The sequence below is a fragment of the Ziziphus jujuba genome, chromosome 1 (genome assembly GCF_031755915.1).
Source record: "Ziziphus jujuba cultivar Dongzao chromosome 1, ASM3175591v1".
Lineage (NCBI taxonomy): Eukaryota > Viridiplantae > Streptophyta > Magnoliopsida > Rosales > Rhamnaceae > Ziziphus > Ziziphus jujuba.
The window spans coordinates 32339752-32352511 of record NC_083379.1 but is presented as its reverse complement, the minus strand read 5'-3'; the positions used below and the strand labels follow the sequence as shown (position 1 = coordinate 32352511).

Genomic DNA, 12760 nt, shown 5'->3' with positions numbered 1-12760 from the left:
ATGTTGGGAATAAAAACAATGTTTTGGTTTAATGGATATGGATTAAATACATGGAGTAGAAGTGGCAGAAGAATAGTGATGATCTGTATCCGAAAGCTTCCAAGTACCATCATGACCATAAGCTAGCTTTTTACAATTTATTCTTCAGCCCTCTGTGAAAATATAGAACAAAACAAAATTAAAAAGAGCTCGACTAATATGAAAAATATAGCATACGTATAAAGCTAATCAACTAGTGTAAACGATAAAACCTTATTGTGGCATAAACCAATTAATTGTAAAATCTTGGAACTCTAGGGGGTAAAGGGGCCTTTTGAAATTTTGATATAATCAGAAGTAATGGGATTTGGAATCATAATAGGATGTGATGGAGATGATTTCACAGGCCAGTGAGTGAGAAATGAGTTTTTTGCTTTGAAAATTTGAAATGTTTTTAATTGGGCAGTTAAGGAAAGGGAAACTGTTATATACGAGACAAACTGGGGGACTGAAGGATGGGGGAGGGTAGATTGGTCATTATGCAATGAGGCTATCGAGGACACCAAAACCTTTTTAAAGATATTTTTAAAATTTTGTCTTTTTTGAAGTAAATTGCTGCATTTTGCGAACGAGGAATATTGTAGTCTGGTAGTTATGTAATGATAGTTATCGTGTATATATGTACTATTGGTAATAATTGGAAACTTATTAGGGAAATTGAAAAATAACAAATTTCAGGTTTTTTTCTTTTTTGATTTTTTTTAAAAAAAAATATTAATTGGAGACAATCCAATACTAAAAGTTCACCATTTTTTAACAGTATATCTGAACTCAAATCTTCCATGAAATTCATAAGCTCTATGACGGATTAAAAGTGGAGTCTTGGTCAGAGCAAACTGCCCATTTTATTTATTCATTTATTTATTTTGACAAGAAACGTTTAGTTCACTAAACCAGAAACATCAAGTAAGAATGGAAGGAGCCATGCAGGGTCTTCATCCATCCAAGTACAAAACTCATCACATTGAATAGCAGAACGTGCTAATTCATAAAAGAAGCAAGTGATATTAAAACCATTACACTTTCTTCCCATTTCTGTTTTTGAGAAAGTTGTGTTTCGCATTTTTGAGTTTTTGAAGAGCAAGCCTGATGGTAATTCGACCATCAGGAGAATCTCTAGTGCAAGACAGCCCAATTTCAATGACTGTGGTCAGGCAATATTCAACTCGAATTTCTGGGCTAACATATAGATTGTCATCATCATCATCGTCACGTTCTTCATTGCAAACATCCCCAACAAGTAGCTTAGAGTCTACCACCTGCATGAAATTTTCCGGGAAAGCCGATTGAACCCATCTGGGAAGGTTTAAATCTCCTGAGAAACATTTATCGATTGGGCATTTCCCAGTAAAGAGCTCCAACAACATTATTCCAAAGCTGTATGTATCTCCTGCAGTGGATGGTTTCTCTCCTTGACCATACTCTGCATGTATATTACACACTTCATCAATGTATTAAATCTCAAAATTAAAACTTAAAAACTGTAATTAATTAATTAGCAAGAGAACAGAAACTTTATAGGACTAAGTACTAACCAGGAGGTATGTATCCAATGGAGCCCTTTAAGAAATTTGTTGAGGAAATCGAAGTTTGAGTGCCTTTTTTCTCCATTAGTAGCCTGGCGAGCCCAAAATCTCCAATCTTTGCAGTAAAATCCTCATTCAAAAGAATGTTGCTGGGTTTGATATCGCAGTGCACCACAGGAACTTCACAGTCATGGTGCAGATAATCCAACGCACAAGCAACATCAATGGCCACATTCAATCTGTCCACAATGTTCAGTGCTTCTCCATTTTCTTTCATTTTCCTTCCCCTGATCCAATCCTCCAAGCTCCCATTACTTAGATACTCATAAACAAGAGCCAAAAAATCCATGTTCTTGAAGTCTATGCTGGAGCAAGATGTGATCAGTCTAACAAGATTCCGGTGTCTAACATTCCTCAGTGCCTCACATTCTGCCACAAAACTTTTCCAAGACCCGGTTGTTTGTGTGTTTATGACCTTTACTGCGACTTCAGTTTGGTCGCTGAGACGTCCTTTGTATACCGATCCGAAGCTCCCATATCCTATCAAATTTGACTCCGTAAAATTCCCTGTTGCCCTTCGGAGTTCTTCATATGAAACCATCTGAAATTGCCCTTTCTGTGTTTCAGAAGTATCTTTAATCGTTGCTTTCCTTCTCCTTAAGTGGAGCAGAGTGAAAAGTAGAGTGCATAGTGCTAAAGTTGCGATTATAGCTGTAACTACACAAATTACGATCACTCTGTTTCTATGGCCTGGATTCGTACTATTTTTGCATTTCAGATTTGAGCAAAGCTTCTTGTTCCCTTCCAAATGGACACTAGAGATATTTCGGAATACACCACCTTCCGGAACTTCTCCTTCCAGTTGATTAAAAGATAGGTTCAAGTATCGAAGAGCATGTAGGTCTTCAAGGTCTTTAGGAATGGAGCCAGAAAGCTGGTTTGAGGATAAGTCTAGCATTTCCAGGCCTTTTACTTCTGAAATAGTGTTTGGGATAGGACCAGAGAGTCTGTTTTTGGCCATGAATAGTCTCTCCAAACTTTTACAGTTTATGATTGAGCTAGGAATAGGACCAGACAAAAGATTGTTGGAAAGGTCAATGGTAACAACTTTTTCTAGCTGAATATCTTGAGGCAGAGGTCCACTTAGAAAGTTGTTTGAAAGATTGAAAATGGTGCTCAATGTTTGGAGATTGAATGATTCTTTAGGAATGCTTCCATTGAGCTTATTGTTGGACAAATCCAATGAAAGCAGATTCTGGAAGTTTCCAAAGGAAGAGGGTATGAAACCGAGCAAAGAGTTTCCAGACAAATCAATGTCGTTCAACCTCCTGAGATTTCCTAAAGAGTTTGGAATACCTCCTGAAAGATTGTTTTTCGCTAAACCCAGCATCTGCAGCTCCTGCAATTGGCCTATTTCGTTGGGAATTTCACCAGAGATAGAATTGGAGGTCAGATTGAGCAAAGTCAAGTTTTTGAGGTTACCAATGGAAGAGGGTATTTTTCCATAAATCCGATTACCTCCCATGTATATCTTTGCCAATTTCTCGGAGAGATCTCCGATGGATTCTGGAATTACACCCTCTAATTGATTCCCATCAATGGCAAGAAAGTTGAGCTGTGTGCTATTTGTCAAAGAAGTAATGAAACTAAGACCATCTTCACCGGTGCTAACAATCTTATTGAACCCTATGTTATACATTTTAAGAAATGGAAGATTTCCTAAACCTGGTGGCACAGTTCCTTCAAGAAGGTTGTGTGCCATTCGAATGACTTCTATCCTAGTTAGATTATGCAAAGACCCAGGAATTCTTCCTGTGAATTTATTGAAGCAGCCGTTGAAGATTAAAAGATTTGGAAGCTTGATCCCAATATCATATGGAATTTCACCCCGAAAATCATTGGCAGCTACAGCAAATTTAACTAAGGAAGAAATATTGTAAATAGGAGGAGGAAAAATACCAGTAAGATTGTTAATGGTAATATCGAGCTCCTTCAATTTCTGAAGCCGGCCTAAATCATTGGGAAGGATTCCACTAAGAGCATTGGTACCCAAATTCAAGTTGGTAAGAGAAGAAAGGTTACTTAAGGATGAAGGAATTGAACCAAAAAAATTGTTTTTACCCAGCTTCAGGACTTGGAGGTTGCTCAAGAATCCTAGCTCTTCAGGAAGTCTGCTTGTGATTTCATTTTCCATCAAATCAAGGATTTGAAGGTTTTTCAACTTGGTTATGTTGGATGGTAGAGAACCTTCTATGCTATTGGAGCTCAAGTTGAGAACTTTCAAGCGGGAAAGGTTGCAGATTTCGTTGGGAAGTGTTCCTCTGAGGCGGTTGCTTTGGAGTTGAAGTGAATTGAGGAAGGAAAGGTTACCAATATGAGGAGCGATGGAGCCTGCGAGTCCCAAACCAGAAAGATCAAGAGCGGTCACTCTTTCACCGGAGCCGGAATTGTTGCTGCAGCGAACTCCGGTCCAGTTGCACGGTGAAGTGGAGGAGTTGTTGTCCCAAGTAGACAGAGGATTATTTGGAAGCTCAAAACTTAGCTGTGATTTGAATGAGATTAAGGCCTCCCTGTCAGTAGCAATACTGCTTAGAGTGGCTGAATCAACACCAAGAAAAATGAACATTGAAAATGCTAGAAGAAATAAGATTGTCATTCCAAGCATTGGATTGGAATTATAATGGTATCCCATATCTCTCTCTCTCTCTCTCTCTCTCTCTCTCTCTCTCTTTTTCTTTTTTGTTCTTTTTTTCTTTTTCTTTTTTTTTCTTTTTTTTTTTTTTTTTTTTTGGTTTTTTTTCCCTTCCTGATGATATAAATGAGTTTCTCAATTAGAACAGAGAAACTGTCCTGGTAGAAACATATAAGCTTACACTACTACTCGAGTGGTGCATTTGCTATTAAGATGTTAGACTATATATAATGTTTGTATAGAAGACTTTTATACGCTTGTGTCTTTTCCAGCATTCCATCGACGTGGGCCAAAAGGATCAGCCACTTCTATACAAGTTGCTTCCCTTACGAAACTACAAAATTGTCAGTGGCAACTCTCCCTTTTCTAAATTTTTTCTACCATTTAATAGTACTTTTGAACAAATAAAAGTAAGTAACTCTTTTATTGAAGAAAAAAAAAAAAAAAAGATATTTGTTTAAAATTTCCGAACTAGAATTATTTTTAAGTAAGTATTAATATAGACTAAAACAAAATAATTTAATTAGTTTGTGGTAAACATAAGTTTTTATTTGGTGGGACTGAATTAGGAGGAGACTGACTGTTGCTATGTATGCCTTTATTTTCATCTGAATTCAAAGGCTTCTATTGATATAGTTGTAAGTTATTTATAAGAGTTAAATCCCGTTTACTATAGTTTCTATTTTTGCTTTTGCTTCTGCTTATATATTTTCAAAAATATTTTTTAAAAAACAATTATTTTTTTATTCCTTTTCATTATAAGTGCTTCTAAGTTCAATCACAAGTTATTTCTGGCTTCTACACCCAAAGGGTGGAACAAATAGTAAGAGCTGGATTTCCATCACACATGTTTACAGAAGTTATGGGTTTGATTCCCATTAGTTCCATATTGCATTTTAGAATGAATTCCGTAATGGAGATTGGGACAATCATACAATAATGGACTAGGTGTTACATAGTTTCCATAAAAATTATAAACAGCCATAGATGCTAATAGTCTATAATTGGACCGATGCCACCAAAAGGCTTATTTTTCATTCCTAAAAAAAAAATTATTTCTCGCATCTCAAAGATCTTGACAAACATGGCCGCATGGAGACTGGGGGGGTCAACGCAAATATCGTTCATCATCTGCAGATTTCTAGGCAAGTCACTCTGATGGAACAGTTGCGTGTGCGCAAGACCTTTTCAATGTGGTCCAAGATTTAACATAATTCTAAAAATGGTGGGACCTTGACCCAATGGGAGCTTGGATGAGCCGGAAAGCTCTACCACCACATGAGATTGAAATGAGAGAAAGTAAAAAGGTGTCTTTTCCACTTGATGAGGGCTTTGACAAAACTCGGCTATGTGGAGTAGACCTTAACCGCTACGTGTGTACCGTGCTAGACTTTCGACCCCCAAAAATGGGTTGGACTTATGAAGCCCTATCTTCGGCTATGCAGGTTTGGAACCCTAGAAAAGGTTTAATCTCGGTCAATTTGGCTTTTGAAAATAATAATATTATCCAACATATATACATAATTTTGTTATAAACAAGGTACATCCATTCTACAGTATGGGTGTCTAATATCAAATACTATGTTACATGGAGATATTTTGCAATATATTACCTAACATGTACAATATTTTTCAAAATATTTGGTCTAATTTTTATTTTGCTATTTTCTTTTTTGGTTTGGACATAAAAATTATTTTAAATTTTTGGTTTAATACAGATAATTTTATTAGATCAAAAATTTCAATTTTGTTTGAATTTTTATTTTTATCTAATTGTAAGTTAAAAAAATATTTAATTATTATTGTGGATATATAATTTAAATAAATAAAAAAAGAGAATGGATACAAATTTTCAAATAAAAAACTATAAATATAAAATGAAAAATAACAAAAATGTTTTTTAGAAATATATATATATATATAGATATATATACATATATATATTTTACATCTGAAAAATAAACTTTGACTTCAACACCATTAAGTTCAACAGTTCCGTTAGAAATGGAATCAATTTGCATTGGATTTTAAATTTTAGGGCCTAAATTACTCGAAATGAAACTTTAGTAGCCAAATCGAGTAAATTCTGAACTTGAAGGTGCTAAATTGCAATTTTTTAAAAAAAATGGAAAAAATTAAAAAGTAATTTTTCTAAAAAGAAAGGGGGGAAAAAAAAGAAGTGTACTTGTGTTTTTTTTTTTTTTTTTGGTTGCTTTTACGCGATTCTGCTATTATATCATGCTACAATTTTGAGTTAAAATGACTCTATATTAGATTAATAATAAAAAAAACATTTTAAAGAGAATTGATTTAATACACCCTTAAAATCCAAAATAATCAATAAATTGATATTATTTGTCAAAAAGATTGAATAATTCTTGGCAATTAAGTGCTTGTTCGGAAACATTCATATTCTTGGTCTTCTGTTTTATTTTTTTATTATTTTTTTAATATTTTGAAGATTAAACATACAAGAACTAATAATTTACAATGCTAAAAAAAAAAAAACGTTTATCAAAATAAGCTTCATTTTATAAGTAGTCTGAAATGGTTTATATTTTTTCTATTTTTCTTTCTTTATTAATCTTGTAGCTAAGTTCTTTAAAAGTACAGTTAGTTGAGAATTTAACTATCATTTTAAAATACAAGTTAATTTATACACAACAAAAGTAAGACCTAAAAACAAAATGTAAACAAAATGAGTAAAGTTTTAAATTCCAATATAATATACCAATATATATAAATATTATATATATATATATATATTCCTTTTTTGCTTTTTAAAGAGATATACTTTTTATGCAGAATCCTACCTAGAGCTAAAGTCCATAAACATCATATGGTGGTAATAGCTAGGGCACCTACAATCACTATTAAATGGACAATTCTAATATAATCATATGTGTTACATCTTATTAGAATAAATTAATATTTTACCCAAAAAAAAAAAAAAAGATATGTACTAGTAAAGTTAAAATCCAAGGACAATCAGCTAATGGTAATAGGCTTTTTTTTTTTTTTTTTTTGGGGTGAAAATATTAATTTATGTCTGTTGCGAGTATAAGAGAGTTTTCATATATGCATGTATGTATATATATATATATATATATATATATGCAACTCAATACACAATTACATAGAACAAATAGAAACAAAATGCATTTGACATTAGCATAATTTTGGCTTTAACTTTATAGCAAGTTTATATATATATATATATATATATATAAATATACAATAAAATTTTAATAAGGATTTTCTTAACTTTATAAATTGAAGATAAAAGAACTAAATCATTTGGAGTTGTTGAATTCAATAAAAAGTATATATCATATCATCTTTAAATGCTTTAGATAATTAAACTTATTTATTATCAACTTAAAATGTTGAAAATATTTTTATTAAAAATTTATTGTATATATACAAAACAATATAATTGAAGTGACAAGCTTCCCAATGAAAATGTAAAAAATTTAGATAAGCTAACTATCTTAATATTAAAAAACTTCAATACATCATATGCGTATACATCCTCATTCACATAAAATATGTGGTAAAATAATATAATTGAAGCAACAAGCCTCCAACTACTTTAAAATGAAAAAAAAAACTTCAGTACATCCAATGCATGTTAATCATCGTTCACATAGAATATGAGAATATCTCTTATATTCAACGAAGATGCATCCATCCGATGCACCACGGAAGGGCTTCTTCCTTAGAAGACTTACGACTTCACCATGATGTTGACTGGTGATATTAATGCGATGGGGAGAAAGACTGTTCGAGATTTCGGGTCATGGACTTTCTATGCTGATATACACATCTATGGCTCTCTGGAACTGCCGTGAAATCATGGAAATGAGGGCAAACAAAAATATTGTTTTGTATTCAAAGTGAAAGACGCAAAAGTCCGTGCAAAAGTGGCATTTTATTTTGTCTCCACAAAATGGTCGAATCATAATATATTAATAAACGAGATTTCTCATATTCAAATTTAGCTTACGTGGTTGATCATCATCTTGCCATCGTTACCATAATTACCAAAATAAAAAATTTTGCCATTTCTCTACGTGTTATAATTTCCCTTGCTAATTTTTGTTAGATTTCATTTCTTTATTCTACTATGAAATATCCTATTTAATATTAAACAAATTCTTTTAGAAAGTTGATAATTCGATACAAATTTATTTGTAAGCAGCTTGTTAAATGTTAAATAGTTGATCAGTTAATATATAGGTAATTTTATTTACAGTATATATTTTGATATCCATATTATTTTTTTCCACGTATATAACTTTTATTTTAATTTTTACTATTTAATAGTCTGACTAATTAATATATAGGTGGTTATTTACATTATAAATTCTAATATTCGCACTATATTATCTAAATAATTTTTATTATTTACATTAATTATTTATACTTAATTTACCCTTAAATATAATTAAATATATACATTATATTTTATTACCTTAATTCTCTTTTAAATTAAATCTATACATTACATTAGAACTATAATTCTCATATTCCCAAATTCCTTTTCATATTCAACAATCTCAAAAAATATATATATATTTTTATATACAGCAATAAAAAAAAGTCTGAATCTACAATCACATTCACTAATTAGTTATTCAGTTATTCCTCCTAGTCAATTTCTTAGCTTCTTCTGCTTTCATTTTTCTTATTTTTCCATTCCTTTAAAAGAATTAATAAATTAAAATGGGAGAAAATTGTTTGATTGGATGTTGTGTTCTTCATATTCAATAATCACTCTTGAATTAGTTCATCTACAAAAAAATTATTTCTTTCTTTTTCCTTTTTAATTTTTTTTTTCTTATTTTAATTCATACATATAATCTGGATGGTAGTATTTTGGTCCATATTATGCAACCTAGATATAACCGTGAAATCCAATATATATAATGTAAATGAATATAATTTGTTTAGGTTATGCATTTTTGTATTTTCATTCAGATTACAAAATCTAGATATGACTGAAATAGTCCCGTATATATAATCTAGACATGTTCAATTCATTTAGGCTATGTATACTGGATGATTTTACAAATCGTTTAAAAAATTATTTTCTCTAGTATACAAAACCTGAACATGATCAACCATTTAATATACATATATCAAACAAAAAAAAAATTAAACAAAAACATAAAAAATATAAAAAAAAGCAAATAAATAATAATAAAAAGCTAAATACTTATATTTTTAGGATCGAAAAGAATGATTTGCCATTTATTTTGTCTTTTTTTTTTTCTCTTGATTATTAAACTCTATTGTTTTCAGTTTTAGGGTTTATTTATTTTCTAAAATTTATTTTAGTATATATATCAATTTATTTTTATTTTGTTTATGTACTTGAAGGTATTTATGAAATTTTAATAAATGATATTTTTAAAATATTAAAAAATAATTAAAAATATAATATAAATATCAAAATTTATAGTGTGAATATATATATAGTTTATATATATGGATGAGTTGATCAGATAAAACAATAAAAATCATATTAATTTTGGCATATAAAATTTGATAAACAAATTTCCGACTTTGTATTAATGTTATTTATAAAGAAATTTGCACATTTAAATATCGCACGTTTAAAGGACTCTTTGTCAGTGGTGATGCTTGAGGTAGCTGAATATACACCCGTAAACATGTAGTTGAGAAATGTGATCACAAGTAGGAATGTTTTCATTTCAAGCACCAGATTCAGATGGGACTGGTAACCCATGTCTGGTTATTAGTTTTCTGTTTGAAGAGATGGGAAGTAAGAGCAGTCTGCATTCGATTCGAAAAAAAAAAAAAAAAAAAAAAAAGATGGATATCTATGCTATGAATAGCACGTGGGCATCACATGACCACAGAAACTTCAAGGTTCCAACGCTTTTTATTTTATTTTATTTTAGTTTATTTCTTTTAAGTTCTAATTTTTGTTTGAACGATTCCAATTCCATATACTTTTTTGTTAATGTACTAATCATTATATCACCTAGTGTAGAAATTTCCGTCCATGAATGTAGACACTTATTATAGCACTTTGAATTCTGTCACTTAAATGAAAGGTAGAGTATTAGTTGTTCGATTTGAATGTAGAGGACCGAGTCATCCCATGACTTTTTTGTCAGTCAATAGTCATTCCCATGACTTACAAATTCAGGTAATAGTAGCACTTTGAATTCTGTCACTTAAACGAAAGGTGGAGTATTAATTGCTCAATTTGAATGTAGAGGACCGAGTCATCCCCATGACTTTTTTTTTTTTTTTTTTCAGTTAATAGTCATTCCATGACTTACAAAAGTATAAAAGTATTTTAAATAAATGAGTTTTCATAAATATGAAATTCAATAGTCATCCCATGACTCATCCCATGACTTACAAAAGTGTAAAGAGTTTTTTAAACAAATAAGTTTTCATAAATATGAAGATTATTCAAAAATTGATTTGAATGGATTAAATTGAACGATATGTAAAATCAATCAGATTTACGTTATGATGATTTCATATTATTAATTTTGATATTAAAAATTTGATTTGAATCTAAAAATATATATAACATTTATATACAAAACTGTATATTAACACGTTTGAAGGCTAGAACTGGGATTTCCAGCAACATGGGACGTCCTTCTACCGTATTAATATGAGGGTTGCTTTCCTTAACCAAGATTTGGATTTTATAATTCTTTTTCTAACTTACTTAGGCATAAACTACTAAAAATAATAATAATAATAATAATAAATAACTATTTAGAATGGGATATGAAAGTGGATTTTTTTTTTTTTTTTTTTGGGGAAAAAGAATGTTTCTTAGTATTTGGGCCCATAATCTTTTAATTCTCTTGGAGTTTATTAATATTATTTGTAAGATAATTTGCAAATTTGAGTGTGCTCATGTTGTTCATGGAAGGATAACACGGTCAAATGTACAGCATTTCCAAAGAATTTTTTTAAAAATAAAGAGCATTTCTTTTAATAACAGGGAACATATATAAACATAAAAAATGAGTCCTTAAAAGGTATTTCAACAATGTTTTCTCTATTATATTCTTTATTTTTATTTTTTAATAAATATTTATTAGATGTTTATTTTTCATTTTTTTAAATGAAAATTCTTATTCAATTATTTTATTATTTCTTTTTCTATTTTTTTATAGAAACAATATATTGATAATTAAAATAAATAGTGATCTAAAAATTTGATTAGTATTAAATAATATTAATATAATATTAAATATATAAAGTAGATTTAACTCTCCATATTTGAAAAACCAAAAGTATTTTGATGGAAGAGTGCATAGGAGTATGTTTATAGAACATTCTAGAATGACTTTTTATTTGTTCTATCTTTTTTATTTTAAAAAGTTAATATTTAAAAATAGTTTCAGTGGGTTTTTTTATATTAATTTTTTAATATAAAAATTAGATTTAACTAGTCAAATTTAAAAAATCAAATTTATTATTTATTTCAATATTATATTATTTAAATTTAATAAATTATAAATTCCTCTACCATTATTATATTATTTACAAGATAATTTAGATAAAAAAAAAAAAAAAAGAAAATGTAAGAGAACAATAAATGCTTATTGATAAAATAAAATAAAATAGAGTACAAATAAAGAGTTTGTTGGAGTATATTTTTGTTATTTTTTAAATTTCACTCTATTTTAAAAGATACTTTTTGTTGTTAAAAAAAATATTTTTTTCGTTGTAAAAAGTCCCATGCTTTTAAAGGCTGACTCTTTAAAATTAAAAAAAAAAAATACAATAAATAAAGAGCCCAGTTAAAACGCTTTTAATTTGTTCAAACATATAAGAGTCATTTTGGGATGCTCTTAATCTATCCAAAATATATGTTTTCTTCATGAAAAGTTTTTTCCTATCATTTGTTTTCTTAAACTGTTTAGAATACAACATATCTAGTCGTAAAAATAATTAGTTAAATATTTGACAAACTATTATTTTATATTATCTATTATTTTATAATTTTTTTATGATTCAAAATCAGTATTTAAATGTTTAGTAAATAATAGCGTTTATACTTTTGTATATAATAAATAAAAAGTATATTATTTATTGCAATATTTTTACTTGTAGTATTATATTTTTATTATTATATGTAACATATACTACTATATATTTTAACATAATTTTTTTTTATCAAAAGTATAGTAAATGCTGACAAATAAAAACTAAAATAAATGAAAAATAATTAAAAAAAGAATAAAGAAAATTTATTATACCTATTACTTATAATCCATCAATGGCCAGTAAAAAAAAATAAAAAATTGAAAGATTATTTTTTAATGTGAATTCATCAGCATCAACAAAATCTATGGAAAGAATTTATAATGTTGTTTAGTAGGACATCAATAGATATAAGACATAAATAAAATGATATTAACATTTTAATGAGCGTTAAAATTGATGTCTTAATTATAGATAATTCCAAAAATTGAAATGAGAATTTTGAAAGCTATTT

At 29.1% G+C, this 12760-nt stretch overlaps 1 protein-coding gene across 2 annotated transcripts; it reads right to left on the bottom strand.

Annotated features, from left to right (window-relative positions):
- Window positions 1-867: 867 nt before the first annotated feature.
- LOC107428028 (probable LRR receptor-like serine/threonine-protein kinase At3g47570) lies at window positions 868-4454 on the bottom strand. Of its 2 annotated transcripts, XM_060816475.1 has the most exons (3): window positions 3525-4454; window positions 1575-2975; window positions 868-1462 (listed from the first exon to the last, which is right to left on the bottom strand). In XM_060816475.1, exons 1-3 carry the CDS (start codon window positions 4255-4257, stop codon window positions 1056-1058), a joined length of 2541 nt encoding a protein of 846 aa, XP_060672458.1. In that variant the 5' UTR covers window positions 4258-4454; the 3' UTR covers window positions 868-1055. The 2 variants fall into 2 exon arrangements, with proteins under 2 accessions (XP_060672458.1, XP_015893965.3); XM_016038479.4 differs by having other exon boundaries at window positions 1575-4454.
- Window positions 4455-12760: the final 8306 nt, after the last annotated feature.